Raw genomic sequence first — 20064 nt, forward strand, 5'->3', positions numbered from 1 at the left:
CTTTCCCCCCCTTTAAGTGATTAAAAGGAGTTTTTGATCATTATTCCCTTTTTTTTTTATTACCATTAACTATTCAATATTAAATTTAGATGAGGTGCATCGATTTTGTTAATATTGAATAAGAATAAAATTAGATTAGATTCGAAATTTAACAAATTTTGCATTAGCAATCTGTACACCATTCGAAAAAGTGGAATAATTTCGGGAAAAAAAAATATGGAGTGTACAACTCACGATTTTCTTGTACAGCCTATTAAATTATACGAATTTTTACCTGTTACTTCATTTAAACTTATTTTCTCGAATTTCATTACAGATATATTTCTCATTCAATCAATTTAGAGCCTACCAGCGGCCGAGCGGTAAAGACGTTGAACACTGGTAGTTCGGTCCGAGGTTCGAATCCCGGGAACGGGCTGGCTGCATGGTCGTTTTCGTGGTTTTCCCCATGTGTAACGTGTATACGAGCCAGTTTCCCTTAGAACGTCCTCCACGAAGGCATCCCACCCTTTAGGCAGATAGTCCTAGAGGCTTTGCCATAATCACACACACACACACAATCAATTTAGTTCTCACTTCGCGGCACAGTAAAACTGCATGAAAACTCAAGACATCTTCATCAAATATTGTAAAATACAGAAAAAAACCTAAATCACCAAACACAGTTAAAATCAATTGAAAGTTAACTTTTGGTCCCACTGGGCAAAAAGACACTCAAGTTGGGGCACAAACTGACGTAGTTCACTATTCTACTAAAAGTTTCAAATATAAACCACTGACTGTCTCATTAGGCCTAGCGCCACTTCTAAATGCTTGATAATTCTACAACTATTACTTTCGGATTAACTAAAAGCATAAAATCCTTAACCGTAATATAAGAACAACATAATTAAACCACTTTAAAAAAAAAGTGCAAAATTTACTAACATATACGAACAGAAAACAGAGCTCACCGACGTGGGTAAGAGAGCTACAGTGGATGGACAAAAATATGGAAACACCTTGTGAAATGCATGTTTGAAAAGAAAGATTGATTTTAATGAAATATGTAGGTGGCGCTGGCATTTTTGACTACTGACGCCACCTATACAGCTTCGTAAATGTGCTAAACAGTTCAGTTGTTGTCGGAGTACTGTTATGTGAGGTTGTCATTGCATTATGTCAGAGTTAACAGACTTCGAACGTGGGCAAATTGTTGGAGCACGTATGGTAAGTGTTTCTGTAAGCAAGGTAGCCGAGGTGTTTAGTGTTTCAAGAGGTACTGTATCGAAGATTTATTCCGCATATTTGAAAAGCGGAAAAACATCATCTGCTAAATCACAGCGCGGCCAAAAGTGTGTCCCGAGTGATCGTGACAGACGATCATTAAGGGCAATTGTGACAAAAAATAAGAAGACCACAGCAGCAAAAGTTACTGCTGAAATGAATGTTGTGTTACCGAACACTGTGAGTACCAAAACAATTAGAAGGGAGCTTCATAAACAGGGAATTGCTGGCCGTGCTGTAATTGAGAAGCCACTCATCAGTAATGCTAATGCCCGTAACAGGAAAAGGTGGTGTTCAAGTCATAAAGCCTGGACTATAGAGCAGTGGAAGCGAGTAATATGGTCTCACGAGTCTTCTTTTACATTGTTTCCCACTTCTGGCCGACTTTAAGTCTAGAGAACGCCATCTCAAGCCTATAATACAGACTGCTTGTTGCCAAGAGTGAAACATGGCGGGGGTTCTGTTATGGTTTGGGCAGCCATATCGTGGTTCTCTGCTAGCCCCGTGATAACTGTGTCAGGGCACATGACTGCCAAGACTTATGTGAACATTTTGGCCGATCAAGTTCATCCCATGGTACAAACTTTGTTCCCCGATGATGATGGTGTCTTCCAAGACGACAAAGACCCTGTTCACACAGCTCACATTGTCCAGGAGTGGTTTTCTGAGCACGAGGATGAGTTGTCCTATATCCCCTGGCCACCACAGTCACCAGACCTGAATATTATCTAATCTTTGTGGTCTACATTGGAACGGAAAGTGCGTTCTCGTTGTCCACCGCCAACATCGTTATCTGAACTTGCCACCGTTTCGCAGGAAGAATGGTATAATATTCCCTTGGCAAACATACAGGAACTGTATTTATCCATTCCGAGAAGACTGCAAGCTGTTTTGGATGCCAAAGGTTTTCCTACACCATATTAAGCAAAGAAACATGTCTTTTTAAAGGTGTTTCCATATTTTTGTCCAACCTCTGTATAATTTGTTTCAGTAACAAGCCTTTTAATTCCTCTTTTCTAATGTAGTTATTTCCTCTTTATTCTAAAACATTTAATAAGATTTCTGGATTGCGTTACATCTAGATCAATTTATGTGGCATGGTTTGTGTAACGCCGATGAGGCAGGTGATTCAGAACCTGAACTCAAAATTTTGAGAACTGAAACCAAAACCTTCCTCAATAGTATTAAAAATGTAAATATTTTGCAAATAGGCACGATTACAGTGCCAAGGGAATTGTGGCCAAAAATGTCAATTTAAATAAAAATGGAATTTTATCCGCACCGACTGCCAAGCCTCCTAGTCATTAAAGGTTTAACATTCTACGCCATCAGAATTCTTCCTCTTGAATATGCAATCTTGCTTCGCCATCAGTATTTTCTGCGTTTCTACGTCTCAGTGTTCCTATATCAGTACTTCTAAATTTGTTTTTTATCTCACCTGCACACACACACATATGTAAACCGTGTGTATATATATATGTATATATATATATATCGTTTCCTTCTTGTTTTTTAAAACTCCTTTCTAATATTTTAATGAATATATATATGTGTGTGTGATGTATCAGCTTTTGTCCAGAATAAATGGATCGTTGAAGAAATATAGATGTAGTCGTAGCTTAAATTATCAGACGATAAGTTTAAAAAACAGGATCCATTTATTATTATTCAGGAGAAATAGCAGTTACAAAATCAGATATCCGGAGTAAATAAAAAGAATTATTAATAACTTTTTGTATGAAGTTTACTGCATCGTTGCATTAAAGAAAAGCCCTCGATATTCCTTTGCGAGTCCTTTTATAGCCTCTGGAAAGGCGGAGCTTCCAAGAAATGACGTCAACCTCGTCAGCCAATCCACTTCGCTTTAAATATTTCCAGAACATTCTATAACTGTACGTGTAGAAAAGGCGGGAAAAACAACTTGACTACGGGGCTGTGAATTTAATTCCACGTACTTTCCAATAAGAGACCGTCGCCATTAAAAATGAAAAGAACATACAGTTAGAATTTTAAGTGTATTCTTGGCTATGGAATTTTATTATTACATATATATGTATTATTATATATATATCAATAATGACATAAAGTAAGCAATTTAGAACTAATTTTTCACAAAAACCAAAAATTGATATTCATAATTAATAAATTTCAAATATTCCTGTAAATACAATAAAGAATTTTAAAAATATTAAAACCAAAGCTTTTCAAACAAGCGATACCCCAATTCAAAAAATTAAAGAAATTAATACAAAAAGCGAACATGTTAGAAGAGGAATTCAATCAACTTTAATGCCACTTCGTCAGGAGGAGGACTTACTTTGTCTTTACTGATAATTCTTCAACAGCTTAATGCGCGAAAATATTAGGCATGTTTATATTTTGTTTTTAAAAAATCGTTTTGTAAATATATATATATATACAGGTGTGTATCGGTGCAACGGTGTCAAACTTTCAGGAGAGATAGAATACACCTAAACGATGGAAAATCACATAGCAATACATGATCGGAAACGCTTTCCTGTCGCGGTAGTGTCGACACAAATCACAAGAAAAGAAGGACACGAACAAGGTGAGGAAACATGTTTATTATGCTGAAATAATAACAAAAACAGACAACAATCGTCATCAAAGAAGATGTTCGAAATTACGACCCCGGACTGTGATGCAGGCGTCACATCTTCAGTGCGTGGAAGATGCATCACATCACGGTCCGGGGTTGTAATTTCGAACATCTTTGATGACGATTGTTGTCTGTTTTTGTACTTATTTCTTGGTTTCTGCTGTACTAAGCACAATAAACATGTTTTCTCACCCCGTTTGTGTCCTTTCTTTCGTGATTTTTGTGTCGTAACTAACAGGGCAGGAAACGTTTCCACCCATGCATTACTGTGTGATTTCTCATCGTCTAGCTTTCCTGAAGTTTGTCACCATTGTACTGATATGCCCTGTATATGTATATATATATATTATAAGCAAAGTTGTAAGAACAATACAAAAAAGACCAATTTTGGTCAAAATTTTTTTGCGCAATGTGCTGCAAAATTAAGGAAATGAGAAGAGAAATTGTAGTTCGCTCGCTAAAAAGTTACCAAAAGCTGTGGCTCCAAGAAAAATCCAACATGTGCATATCCAGTAGTTTTTACAAGTTCGAATAAAAAACTATATGTTAAATATTTTCGGAAATTTTAACACAGTTTTAAAAAAACTAATTAAATTGAATGAGGTGATATATTAGGCTACATGCGAAATAAAATGTAAATTATAAAACACAGTAAAATACCAATCGATGGAACAAGTTAAAAAACATATTAAAAATTAAAAAGCGGAAAATGGTAAATTAGCTCAATTCGAGGTCCACTCTGGCTTTTCAAGGGAAATTTCTGAGTGAACATACCGAATAGTGAACATATTCGAGAACGTAATAATAAATTATATATATATATATATATATATATATATATATATAATTTATTATTACGAAAGGTATTTATATATTTATATATAATCTCCAAGGAAAAGAAATTTAATTAACGCTATGAATTATTAGAAAAAAAAACTTTAATAAGTATTTGTAAGTAGCTTTCCAAATACACGTTTGGTACGGACGATTGCAATTAAAAAAATGGAGGAGCACAACTAGATGTATATAAATTTCATAAAAATATTCATTTCATATTTATAGCAGTCTCATATACATGATTATAATGTCGTGCAGCTAATCGTTTTGAAGTTATGAAAGATGGATATATACGTACGTACAGATGTGACGAAGAATTACTTTTTGAAAAAAAAAGACTCCTTTATTCTATGCGTACCTACAGATGTCATGCAAAAACATCGTTGAAATGGATTCGAGATCGTGAATATCAAAATGGATATTTTCGTTGAAATATGATACCCGGAATATTTCGTGATTACTATACTTTCTTTACTTCATACGCGGAAGTTAAAAAAAATCCATTGCAAAAAAATATTGTCCATTGCAGCTAGAAGTTAATCATGAAAGTTTACATATTAATTGCTTTAAAGTTACGCAAAAGTTTCTCTCTCAAATATTGAAGATACTAAAAGAAGGCCGTTTTATAATGAACGACACAAAATGCCAAAACGAAATTAATAGCCCTTCTTCGCAAATTGTTCCTTTCGGCTAAAAGAAAGGGGGAGTGAGTGTAAAAGCAGACTGGGTGAATGCGAGCTTAGTTAAAGCTTAAAAATCCTTAACAAAACCTTTTGGGCTACGGTTAAAATCTAAAACCTTTCAGATGTTTCTATTATGTATTTTATTATTACATGCATCATTCAGTACGCTTAATGATAAACAACACAAATCAAAATTGATTCACTCGACTCTTTTCAGAGTCACACTTTTTAAGTTCTTTAAGCACCAGAGTAAATTTTTAAAAATGACAATCAGAAGTGTTTTATTATTTTCATTCCTTTATCTCCATTTTATGAATTGTTAATATCTGGGTACATTATTGCAAACTACAAAGCTTTTTTACAATCAGTTGTCTGTCATTTCTAATAAGTAACTTAATAACAAAAATAATGAAATCAAAGACAGGCGGAATTTAATAATAAACCTTTAATATACAAATTAGTAATATCATATTTATATTTTGAGTGCAGACCTTTCAACTAACAATTGTTAAAGATAAATTTTTTAGCAAGATATTTGGACACGAAATTTTTTTAATTTACGTATAATTACGTATTGAATTTTAAAACAATTCCCTTGTCATGCAAAGAGCTAATTAATCCTAAAACACTTTACATCGAAATAATTTTTCGAGACACTTGAATCTTACATAATTTAAGCCAAATAAAGAATTCGCATCTGTGCGAGGAACACTTTTAATTTTACATTATTTCTCTGTGGAGTGGTGAGTTTTTCCTTTTTGTAACGACGAAAACAAGCACATTTTCTTGATGGCTATACCTAATTAGCCAATATTTCCATCGTCGAAATAATGAGCTCTTTAAGAATTTATTGCCTTACGACGAGATTGAAGAGATAGAAGCTTCTTCGCAAATACTCATAATTAATTAGACTTTACAAGAAAAGTGGAGTTGCGACTAATAAATGCGACAGCTTCATCAAATATTGAGAAAGAATTCTGTATCCCTGATATTGAAAAGCAATTTATTCTGCGATCGAGGAACCGTCGTAATTATTTATATCGCAAAAACGTAACTTTATCTTCTTCGAATGGATCAATGGCATAAAAAATTCACGATGTGATGTCAGCCTCATTTTTTTAAGTTCTTAACTTTGGTAGTTTTAAAGCATTCTGAACTTAACGCCAATACAAAATTTGGCAAAATGGCAAAACATATCTCTTATCCCTATTATCAAATAATGAACAATATTATCAATATTATCAAATAATGAAAGAATATGTATGTATGTATGTATGTATGTATGTATGTATGTATGTATGTATGTATGTTCCTCGCATTATGAAAAAAAATCTGATGTGTACACCACATGACTTCCTTGTACGGAATATTAAATTACACGCATTTTTTCTTGCATTTCGTTTAAACTCATTGGATTGAATTAAACCTACTTCGCCGACAGCGCATAAACCACAATATAATAAATGCATTCTTTAAATTTCACTATTTGTTTACTATAGCGACATACTGGCACTAGGTTCACTTAACAGTATTATATTTCGTTCAAATTACAACTCAGAATGCACAAAATTCATATCATTTAAAGAGTTATCTAATCGTTCCCACATGTTCTAATCAAATACTATAATAAAGCTAGAACGATGTATAAAAGAAATTAAGAAAACAAAACAAAAAAGAAACAGTTTTTCACAGACGATTGTGTATTTCTCATTCAATTAATTCAGTTCTCACTTCGCGACAAGGCAAAAATACATAACAGCTCAACGTATCTGTATTAAAAATTACGAAGTAAATCTTAAACGCTTATTTCCTCGAAAAAATTAAAGAAAGGATTAAGCATAATTTAATTAATAATAATAAATGAATGCGTTATCTTTGTTGTTGCGAAGCTAAGTTTCTCTAGATTGGCAACAAATCCACTAGTCTCCTGTTTCAAATGAAAACATCAATGGCCGCCATTAAAATAGGCTTAGCGGCACTTAAACAATTTTAAAATTGTTGATAATTCTAAAAATATTGCATACAGATTTACTAAAGGCATAAAACCCTTAACCGGAAGATAAAAACAACATACTTCAATCATTTTTAAAGCAAAAAATGTACAATTACAAACATATAAGAGTAAAGAAACTGAGATTACTGAGGCGGTAACAGAGTGGATATATTTATAAATATATTTATATACGTTTGGCGCGGCCGATTGAAACCAAAAAACGAGGTGCACATCTACATGTTATAGTAGTCTTATATACAAAATTTCAACGTTCTGAGGCTACTCGTTTTTGAGTTATGCGAGATACGTACGTACGCACGTACGTACATACGTTCGTACAGACGCCACGAAAAATTCTCTTCAGAATTCATTTTAAAGCAGTTTTTTAGTTTTTTGGGATTAAATGAGTCTTTTATTCTGTCCTTACGTACAGATATCACGCAAAAACATCGTTAAATTGCATTCGAAAGCGGTCAAAGTGGATATTTTCGTTGAAATATGCTGCCTGAAGCTTTTCGCGATTACAATACTTCCTTTTTACTTCGTACAAGGAAGTAAAAAGGGCAGAAAACCAGCAAATTTTGAACATATTATTGAATGTTGGCAAAAAGGTGTGATCTCACAATCTTGCCCTTTCGTAACCAGTAAAAAACATATTAGATTTACGATACCCTGTTCCGATCAACTATCGTTTGATATCCTTGACCCTCGATCACTGCAGCTTCCTCTATGGCAGTCATGTTGGAGAACGGGTGCTTAAAAAGTACAATACGATGCCATTAACAGAAATTTGAATGCAAAAGCAATTTTAATAACTAATAACTCCAATACCTTCCTTCTCAAACAGTGTTGTATGTCGCCTTAGAAGCAGTTAGTATCTCTGAAAGATGCCATCAGTCCCAGTATTAAGATGCTTTGAATTCTTCTGAGTATGTATCTAACTAGAGTGCCATTGTAAGAGAAGATGCTGGAATATCAGCTATGGGAACTACCAAAAGCATTGCTATTCTATCAGCAATCCTTTTACAGATGCTGTCTTCTAATTCCTGAAATACTCATCGCATATTTGATGCACACTGATGCTTCTTGGCATTTCTTTCGTCGATATGTTGGCTAAAGTTTCCGCACTCTGATCTTCATTTTTGGCCAAATCAGAGATTTAATTGCTTCGGGAAATTTTCACGATTCTTCTCCCGAACTTGACGAAACAGCTCTTTTTTTACACTCATTTTGTTTAGGAATGAAAATAGAATTCCCCTTAAATCAAACATAAATGTGACACTTATGAGACAGGAGTGGGCAACAAAAACTATTAGCAACAACGCACTGAACAAAAGCAACGGAAAGTTTCAGACACAAAACTCAGAAACCTTTTCTGTATTTCACACGGGTGCAATAAAATATATTTGTTACAGTATTCCTCGAACTGGATTATGAAGTTTCTAATTATTCACATCTACATTCCCCGGTACGCAAGTGTGCTGGCTGTGCATTCCGATCGGTCGCCCGGCAATAAATTTGGCTGAAGATTTTGGCTTATTTGGGGTAGACGTTATGCTACAAGCATCCTTAACAATTATGCTAGGGCTTTCCTATTAAATCTTACTTTCAGAAAAAACTCGGTATTTAAGAACGTTTCTAGTTACGTTTATCCAACACCCTGTATAACAAGAAATATAATGCATAAATCAATCCTTTTAGAACTAGTCATTTGCGAGGACAGCCGCCTGAAACAGCTATAAAAAAGAAGAAATATATAGTGATTTTAATGAGTCCAGTTAGTGTCATTTCACAGACATAACTAGTATTTAATATTCAACGAAGGTTATTGACGTTTTGGCTGCTAGAAGTCAAGAGCTATGTAGTGTAATTTAGCCTTCAAAGAAATGATCCAGCAATAGCAAAATAAAGCAATTAAATGCAGATATAATGTACGCGGGCGTACCTTTATAGGAAAGAAATAAGCACCTTAATCCATATGAAGCAGAAAATAGGTCACTCACAAGTAGGGTAAGGGGCTCCTATCTGTTTACTTCAAGTAAATAATATATGACCTCTACATTTCTAAGTAACATAAGGTCACATTACCTGATAAGTGAACACGTGTAATAAATAACCAGCATTCAGTTGGTAAAGTATCAACAATGTAATGTATCATAGTATGTAATTCATGTACACCAATTATTGTAAAAAAAACACGTAATTGCATTCAATGAACTGACAAAAATAAGTCGGCAATGTATCAGCAAATGTATGCAGATATATCTAAAAGTACGTAGTACGCATAAGTATGCGGATGAAGCTATTTTTTTCTTTTGTTTTCAGACTTATTTATTTGTCTTTTTTATTATTTTATATTTTCTATTTTTGACAGCTGTTTGTAAAAAAAAATATGTAAACAAGTCATGATTGTAGGCATGATCTATATACTAAAAATAAGCTGCTTCTAGTCACCTCAATTCATAATGTCATGATCAACCTTTACATGCAAATAACAATGTACTGCTAGGCAATAATGTAATTTCTGAAAATCAATTAACACAAAAACATACGTTACAGCACATAATGAATCGTCAAAATTGAGCTGTTAAAGTTTCAGCACAAATTTACAACAGTACTTAAATGTAAGCTTTGTAAACAATTTTATAGTTCTTAATTAATTCTGATAGTAAACAGATCATGTTTACAAAAATGATTTGTAACGTGAGAACATCCCGCCTGTTTCTCGTGCAATATATAATGTCCTGAAACATGTTGCCTGTACCCACTACAATAGATAACATCTTCAAAATATGCACCTGCACAACTATGTATTTCGCAATGTATATCATGTAATTCAATCCCTTTTACTTGGGCTAATTTAACGCTGAAAGATAGGAGTACCGTTGATGCCGCCGCCGGTGGCAGTACTTGTAGTGCTCACTGGAGTCACATTTTCCATCACGACTCGAAGAAAATGATGCCAGAATGTTGTTGGTTTTCTAGTTAGTGTGTGGGGCTAATACCTGCTTACTTAGGTTAAATATTAGTTGGCCCCCTCACTTCTACATGACATAACATATTTAATAGCCATTGAAATGAAGAGTTTATTGCTTTTGAAACGCTTAATTTGTTAATCAATAACAGATAATTTGAATTTGTAAGAAAAATTAAATATTGTTATGAATGTTATTCACATATAAAAAATTTTAGTAAAATTATTATGTAAAATAGTAAGGTTTTTTTTTTTTTTTTTTTTTTTTTTTTTTTTGTGATGGTGTGTGTGTGTGTGTGTAATGTAACATGACTAAATTGGCTAGATATCGCCAAACTGGCGACGATTTTTTCGACTAATTTTTTTCGTCAAGCTTGGCGACCGTTTGGGACGTCTGAATCCGGTTTTTGTATAATTGCAATTGAATAATTGTAATTGATCCTCTATGTAACTGGAACCGTATCCGGCCTTCATATGCCTTAGTAATTTCGAGAAGTACTAGAGATTTCTCGGAGAACAGAGGAAAACTACAAGACCGGAGAGAGTATCAGTTTCTCAGTTGTTACATCAGAGCTGAGTTCGTAGTACTGAGATATCCGTAAGAATTTCACCTTTTGTATGCGCTTCGCATGCATTGCGGTGTGTTTAACGCTATTAGTAGTTTGAAGTGTCACTACTGTACTCTATGACACTGTAAAGAACTGTAAGACTATTTTTGTGGAAATTTTCAGATCTGCGAAATGTTTCTTTTGTTAAAATAAATTAAGCTATCATCGGTTCTGTGCGCATTCAATCTATTGCGGACCCGTACATGTTACGCTTACAACATCTTATGCTTTAATAAAAGGTAACATACTAGGGCGCGGAAGATAAAAACATTTTTTTCGGGCAGGGGCAGCGTTTCTTTTAAATTGTTCAGTTTGATAATCGAAAATTTATTCAATTCGTACAAAATAAATAATATTTCAAAATTCGCGCTTCGAGGGGCACATGTTCGGTCATGTGTACTCAAAATCTAATACCGACATTTTTCGTAATAAAATGGATCAACATACATGTATGTTACATACCTATAGGTTCTTCATTATTTAATAGTAGAGGTATCATTTCCTAAGGAACTGAGTAAATTTACTTTCAGAGAAGGGGAAGCAAACAGAAAATCCCTAGGTAGAGACACATAGGTAACGAGTGGAAACGAGCGGGTTCCCGAGTAACAAATTGTTTCAGGCACCAAAACGTGCGGAAAGAAAGATCCACTGTGATTGCAACGGAACTGCATTGAATGAAAGTGCAATGAAGTTTCCCTTCTCGTTAACGCTCAAATCTCATCCGCGTGTCCTGTTATTTCCTGTTTCAGGACAATGAGACGTGACACACGTTTAAAATGCGGAAATCGTCTTACAGAAAAGCATAGTAGATTACGATGCTATCGGAACTGATTTAAGGATTATTTTAGATAATTGCATTTGGTTTAAAACAATTTTAATTATATATACTTCTTTCAGTGCAGTTCAAAGCAATTTATTTAATTTTACACTATAAAATTGCTAAAGATGTCCAATGGTAGGCATTATACGGGGTGACTGAAACGTTGCGCACATTGAAATTCTGAAAATAATAGAAATTCCAAAATGGATATTACCGGCAAATTGTTTCGATAAATGACATCCTTACACTGTAACAAATACAGAGTGGTCACAAAAGTGCTTCCCCGATTTAAAAGCCCCTTAGTGATCTTTCCGCTCAACCAATCGAAATGAAATATCAGGTGCTGTTATTTGAAGGTATGCGCTCGTTATTTGAAAGTATGTGAAGGTATGTAACGATTTAACTCTTTGAAATCCAAACCCTTCGCTAAGCTGTATCCTCAAAATACCCGAACCGCCCGAAATACTTTTCCAGTTTCACAGCAATTTCCTCCCCTCCCCGTCCATTAACGCAGAAAATAGGTGTGAAGTTTTCCAGTGACATCCTTTGTACTTTCTAACAAAGATTCCATTAGCCTTTGACCCCGTTCTTTATAAAACTACTCTGAAGGTCAGATCAACAAGCCTTTCCGGCTTTGTTATGATCACGACTGAGATTTGTTTATTTCCGTTATTTTTATAGGAAGGAATAAATTGTTTAAAAATAAATATAATCCTTAAATTTTTAAACTGCTGTTTAAAGCTTAAAAGCACACTGTACTACAAAAGAATCAACAACGAAATGTCACGATCATCCAAAAACTAAAAAAAAACCTCTTAGAACAAGCTGTCTGCAGTAAACTGATTTGGGGAAAGTGCACCTGCTATTGCATACCTTAGGGGAGGGAAGAAAAGAAAATTACAATCTCGGCTGTTTTCGGGCGGTGCTGGTTGTTTCAATGTAGAGCCGTGTCGGGCGGATTGGAGGTGAAGGAGTTAAAACAACAGCCAATGTGACACATTTAAAACAAAGATCCCTCCCGATTACTGTTACAGTGAAAAAATTTTCGAAAGGCAATACCTACACTTTTCCTACTCCAACTGATCAGCACATTGCAAACCCATAAATAGCTTTGGAACATCACACGTATGGTGAAAGCTGCAGACATAAAACATTTGCAAAGAAGAGCATTGTAAAGGACCAATGAAAACGCAAGAAAGGAGAGGGGGGAATGACGGGGTGGCTGCCTCTGTCATTAGCATTAGCAAGTGGCGCCTAAAGCTACGTTCAGACGGGAGCGTAAAGGGCATAAGCGGTTAAAGCCGAGCTCCGTTGCCAAGGCAACCAGTCGGTATAACGTCACAAAATCTGGTTTAGGGCTCGTGGTATAGGGTTCAAAGTTTTCAACTTTACGCCGAGTTTGGGATAAGCGTTGACCAATCGGAGCGAAGCTAAAACGAAGCGGCGTTCTACAGAAGATTTCGCTGTAAAACAAGCAGAGCGAACGCGGGAAATCAATCGAGCAGGAGAACAGCGCGGGAAAGTTGTAGACACATCCCCGCATGCGCAAATTTAGCTTCTCTCATTGGCCAAGGCTTACACGCCGTTCTCGCAAGTGTGAACGGAATTCCCGTATTTTATGCCCTTATGACTACGCCTCTATGCCCTTTACGCCGCCGTCTGAACACAGCCTTATGGGTGCAAGTAACCCAACTTGCCCAAACTCGCTCTACTGATGCACCAGAGCACCACGGGAAAGCGTCTCGTACACTTTTTTGAGTCCTTCTACACTCCCTACACTTAATATTTACAACTTCTATAACATTACAGCACAGTTCCGACGTCACGGCAAATGGCTTCCTTACCAGATATCAACAGAGCGGCTTAAAACTTGTCTTCACTATTCGGAAAAATTTTAAGAATAATATGTACGGTTTTACGCTTGTTTACCAATCATCATATGTGCTTTTACTTTCCCTTCAACATTCATTGGCACCAACTAGGATACAAATTAATAACGTATTTAAGCACAGAGTTCATGAGTTCGAGAGAGAGTTTTTGTCGGTTGACGCTAAACGTCTCGCTGTTGTTTCTTTCAGCGTTTCAATTACTTGAATCGGTTTAACTATGCTAGCTGAAACTACTGGCGTAAAACGTGAGGGCCTAAGCCAAGCATTGTAAGCCCGCTTTGTCTTGTAAATCTGATATTTCAACTCAGTGAAGCCCCGGATAATGAATAGAATTCGGAAACTCCAAGAAGAATTCGGTTTAAGAAGAAATTATTCGAACGAAAACGCGTCGGATGATGAACGGTGTCTCGAGTTACAAACATTCATATCAGCAATAGATGATTAACAAAGATGTTTTCAGCTAACCTAATGGCACAGAATTAACGCTGGGAGACTTCTTGAAACATCATTTTATTATTTACTGTTGATTAACTTTCATTAACAAAGCTTCGCAATAAGTTACTGTCAGAACCACAGAGAAAATTATGGCCAGTCCGAGTTGCAGACAAAACGTAACGCTTTCTGTCTTAGGACTCTTTATGTAGCTATGATATTGTGCATCTGAGCACAACCATCGCTAAGAAATGAATAATGAAAACTCGGAGAAGTTGCTAGAGAGACATAAAATGAGCCAACAAGAAAGATGTACAACTACAGAACATTTATGCAAAATGGAATAAAGTGCAAAGTTCTCATTTGTCTATAAATATCAGCTTAATAAAGTAGTAACAGACACTTATGATTCATTGACAATGCCAAGTCTCACTTTAGAAACATTTTAAAACGTAGGCAACAATATATCACACTGGACAAATTTTGAGTGAAGCGGAATCTCGGTGAGTTTCCAGCAGAGTCAAACGGTGCTTAGAGACAAAGGAAAAAACCCCCTAAAGTTACCTTATGTTTTCATGGAAGGGAATTAATTTCGCATTCAGGAATAACACCTTCCTCGTCATTTTTGACTTATACCACCCACTCTCATTTGTACAGGTACTGCAAAGTTTTTCGTCTATTTTAACTGTTCATTATTTTTTTTCACTTTCTTTTCCGAAGTAAAGAAGTCTTGTAATCACGAAAAATTTCGGGCATCCTATTCCGACGGAAATACCCATTTCGAGGATTTTTTTCCATGATGTTTGTAGGCTGGAACAAAGTAAAGGACTCATTTTTCCAAAACGCGTCTTAAAATTGATTAAAAATGGATCAAAATTTATTTTTTCGTGACGTCTGTAACGTACGTACGTACAAATCTCGCGTAGCTCAAAAACGACTAGCCGCAGCAGTTGAAATTTTATATAAGGGACTGCTATAACATCTGTTTGTGCACCTCCCATTTTTGCTACAATCGGCAATACCAAAAGCATAGAAATTTCCCTTGAAAAGCCAGGTTGGACTTCGGGTTAAGCTAATTTACCATTTTCCGCTTTATATTTTTTTTTATATGTTTCAGCTTGTTCCATCGATTGGTTTTTCTATGTTTTAACTTTACACTTGTCACATCGATAGGTATTTTCTGTATTTTTTGCCTTTACTAGTTTCCAAAGATTAGTATTTTACTGTGTTTAATTTAACGTGTAGCATAATTTTTCACCCTTCAGTGACATTGTTTTTTAAAAAAAATGTGTTGAACTTTTCTTGGAGCCACAGCTCCTGGTAACTTTTTGGCGAGCTTTCTACAATTTCTCATATCTTTAATTTTGCAGCATATTGCGCAAAAAAATTATTTAGACCAAATTGGTCTTACGGTATTGTACTAACTACCTTGCTTGTTAATTATATATATATATATGTGTGTGTGTGTGTGTGTGTGTGTGTGTGAAATTCTTTAATTTCCAGTTAATTATCCCAGTTCTTAAAAGTTTATACCTTCCGTTTTAAAGAATTCATTTAAGTTATTTTCACTTTTTGGTCATAGAATGCAGGCCAGTGATTTTGCTTCCTCTTCTTTAGTTGGAATGTTTTCGATTTTTTTTTTTTCTATTATTATAGCATGAGCTCATACTTCTTTTTCATCATTTTAACTCATAAAACTGAAGATGGTTCTATCTGACCTCGAAACTAAGTCTGAAATAAAAATTTAAGAAATTTACTCAGATATTTTGTTGCTACAATAACTTTAATAAATTTTCTTTGGTGTTAATGAAGTATGGTAACGTTTTCAGTTAACACACTTTTTTTTTATTATTATGGGTTTTCATGTTGCATATCCCTTTATTAACGTTACTTATTGTACTTTTTTCAGTCGTAAAAAAAAAAATTCTTTTTAAAAGTATATTTTTTAAAAATCTGAGCCTGCTGATAACTCAACCTCCACTGACATATTCAATGATTCTTAAGCAGTAATTACTAATACAGCTGGGTTTTTTTAAATTGCTGTGAAACATATAGGTTGTAAGAAAAGAGAAGCCTACATGGAGGATTTTCTATGGGAAATTGTCTCATATTCATGTCCCACATGGGGAAATACCCATGCAGGCAATCCATTTATCGGAACTCGATTTGGGCCGATTATCCAGTCGGCCAATGCTAGGCCCTAATTGTCAAAAAGAATATTAATTTAAAATGTCGGATACTTCTTACTCAGATTGATCTATCATCAGTTTAATTAATTTGAAGAATAGGTGATAACTAAAATGAATGAAACCAATTTAAAATACCTGTATCTTAAGAAGCTTTTGTAAAGAATTCTTTGGATTTTGCCAAATAGCTGCCAAATGAATTTTGGCTTTTAACCGGTGGCCGACGATTTGAGCACCGACGTCCGTTCCACATTCTTCTTCCACAGAAACCGTTGTTTCGTAGACGTACTTGTTAGTCACACCAATCTCGTAATTTGCGTTGGTTATCGCTGTAAGGTACAAAGTATTACTACATAACACAAAAAAGAAGAAATGAGATTTATTTTCAAAATTAACATTTTCCAAAAGTTTTAAAGAATATTCATTAGGAAACGAAACTTTAATACTTTTTTGAGCTACAGAAATAACACTCTCGAATAACAAGATAAAAAATATAACCGCAGCGTACTGGTAATTTTATGGAGCAAAGTTATTAATATTACTCATTTAGTATAAACTATATTTTCTTAATGTAATAATAATAATAATTTAATTTTTAAATAAAACTTCTTTGTCTTTAATAGACTTAGTCTTTTTCATTACTAACTAGTTACGCGACCAACCAACTAAAATAGTTAATATAAAGAAGAAAGAAATGCATATAGTGACTCTAATGGATTCCAATGGTGTAATTTCATGGGTCCAGCTATTAACTAATAATAATAGATGAGAAGAACTGCTTTTATTTCTTTTTTTCTTTATTCTATTTAATCGTTTAATTTGTTAATTCAATAGCAGAGAGGATTTAGTTCGAAAGAAAAATTAATATATTACACATTGCCGAATGGCACGTCAGAGTGTGAAAAATAGAGCTTGTTAATTAAAAATTCGTTAAATTTTCACAAAATCAAAAGTAAAATAAAAAATATCTGAAAGGTTTCAGATTTTGACTGTCGCCCAGAAGGGTTTGTTAAGTTCTTTTATGCTCTCGCTGAGCTCGCAGTCTACCAGTCTGTTGTTACATTCACTCCTACTAACTTTTCTTTTTGTCTTTTTAGCTTTGTTATTAAGCATTATTTTCTTTGAGCTTAAACCATATACAGTTCAATAGTAAAATTAGAAAATTTTGAAAGCAGCATAGCAGTGTATGTTTAGAATTTCCGATGCATATATTTTTGTGTTTTTCTCAGTTCATCATATCAATGTTACGTTTTCTTACTAAGAGGCCTTCAGCTATCTCGAGAGTTGATCAAATGCTCGCATTACAAAGCTGTTCGAACATCAGAATCTGTCGAACAGGAGCTCTTTTGCAACAAAGATTTAAGTAACAGATTTGAAGTTATGTAATGTACTTCGTGAAACTCATATGACCAATGGGCATGGGAGACCATGACAGAATGTTGAAAGAAATCTTATGAAAAAAAAAAAAAAAAAAACTTTGCTCATCCTGATGTTAAGGTATACATTCATCCTTATGAGCCATGCCAAAAGAAACTATTAAGAATTGTAAAGTTACAAACTCACGGTCGCATCTTGACAGTGATATCAAGTTTATAATGGTATACAATAACCATTTCGCTACACTTGTGGTCTTCAAGGCTCTGATGTCAAAGACTGCGGAATAAGTAGTACATAACTTAGTGAACGTATTTACATTTCTGTAATTCTGCAAATTGAGAATGACCTATAGCTTGCTAATAAATATGGTGAGAAATCTAAACATAGGGCAATGGTTATAATGGATTTCTTTTACTTGTAATAACACTTCCCGGTAAACCTAAATGTGCTCCAACAAGATTAGAAGATTGTAGTATCACCACGCGATACTTCTCGAAGCCAGAGAACGTGGAAATGGGCAACAAATAAGAGTCTTTGTTTCAGCAGAAACTCGAAAGACCTATATTAGCCTAGTACGAAGTAGCTGGGCTGGACCCTTAAATCTATGAATGTTAGGATACGAAGTAGATGGACTGGCGACAGGATTTAGACAAAGATGATGAAGATAGCCGAGTTGGCTTTCGGGTCGTCTATCGTGACGCCGAATCAAATGTAATGACAACTGTTTATCCAACGAGATTAGACGATATTAAATTTGAAGCCAGTCAGATGTGAAACCGCGATCAATAAAAATACAAGTTTCGTCAACTGAAAGGACACCCTCTCGAGTCGTGCCTTCGAGAATGCTGCTTATAGTTCCACTTCGAAGTGGAGATGAGAGACATTGATGGATTACAATATTATTAAATAATCGATCCTAATCATGTCAGTAGATGAGATTTCGATTGAAACAGATGTTCGTAAACAAGTTTTGCCATCTGCAAAGCTAAGAAAGTATAAAAAGAGCTAATCAAGACTTTGAAAATATGCTTTTAGGTGGTACAAAAAAAAAGATTGAATAATTAAGGGAAAACTACGCTTTGTGCAAATTATTAAAAGCAAAATTATACTCAATCTGTGTTTCCATATGAACCTCTCTTTGGCTGACGTTACAGTCTTCCTCACTTTCAAGTTTTAATGTATTTTCTTGGCCTTCTCTATGTCTAACAAAAATACGAGTTTCTCTAAAAATATCTTTAGCGAAGGCATTAGGCAGATACCCCTCGAGTGCTTTGCCACAACCAATTAAGCAAAAAAAAAAAAAAAAAAAACTCAAGATGTTTCATAAAGCATACAAACTGAAGATCAACTGAATAAAAAAGAATTAATAACATTCAAATAATACAAAAAAGATATCCCCGCATCCAAACGAAACAGTTAACTATGAAAAACCTAGAACCATTTTGCTTAATAACGAGAAGCTATGGTTTCTGTAGTCTACGGTGAAAAACATCATAATTTCTGTAGTCTACGGTGAAAAACATCATAATTTCTGTAGTCTACGGTGAAAAACATCATAATTTCTGTAGTCCACGGCGGAAGAAACGAAAATGATATTAAACACATGTCTACTCGAAGAAGTTCGATTCTGTTACGTCCTGCTTCTATTTGAAGGAAACAAATTGGTTCGTATATTTGCAGAAGCTTTTGCCTAAATTCTGATGCCACCTGTGGACATGAGCGTAAAAACAGATGAAGTGAAAAAAAAACAGATTACGGTGTTAAAATTTTATGTATTCTTTGATTCAAGTATTAGGAAAGAAATAAGCTAAGGAAAGTAAAAATGGATTCTTCCCTTGAACTCTACTCCTATCCCTATATGTGAACAAGAGACAGGTGATTCGCGCACCGTTATCATCAATGTGATAGATGAGGATTTCTACCGATCCTTCCCTGCAGCTGTTGAATGAATTTTAAAACAAGTCTTTGTCAGATCGCGATTCACTTTACGTTTTGGAAACGTTCTTGAACTAAATTAGCTCTCCACTCACGCTTTTGTTCAATCCACAGAAGATGGCTAAGAGTTTGTGAAGTATTGCTGCTTTAAGATTTTTTCCTATGAAAAAAGGAAGCTAAATGCAATGCAAAAAGACATTTTAGTCTAATTACAGCTACAAGTAATACTGCATTGTTCAGTTTTTGTTCCTGTACAAAAATTCCTTATCTTATATTTTATACCTCTATATACCAATCGACAAAATGTAAGATTTAATCAATAAAATCGGCTATTTAAAAGCAAGGCATTACCATTCCCAGAAATAGAATACTTCTTTCTTCTATGCCACTGTGTTGGTTACAGCCGAAAACATCGCGACAAAAACACCGCGGCCGAAAACGTCG

General features: G+C 34.7%; 1 protein-coding gene across 1 annotated transcript in view; it reads right to left on the minus strand.

Annotated features, from left to right (window-relative positions):
• Nucleotides 1-20064, minus strand: part of LOC118194056 (microsomal triglyceride transfer protein large subunit-like) — a 139337-nt gene that overhangs the window by 94907 nt on the left and 24366 nt on the right. Inside the window, exon 2 of the mRNA XM_035365243.1 lies at nucleotides 16447-16637. Within this exon, the coding sequence (XP_035221134.1) occupies nucleotides 16447-16637 (191 nt within the window). The remainder of the gene's footprint in view (nucleotides 1-16446; nucleotides 16638-20064) is intronic.

Source organism: Stegodyphus dumicola, chromosome 4, assembly GCF_044657685.1.
Source record: "Stegodyphus dumicola isolate Sdum_Otavi_A_Nest chromosome 4, ASM4465768v1".
Lineage (NCBI taxonomy): Eukaryota > Metazoa > Arthropoda > Arachnida > Araneae > Eresidae > Stegodyphus > Stegodyphus dumicola.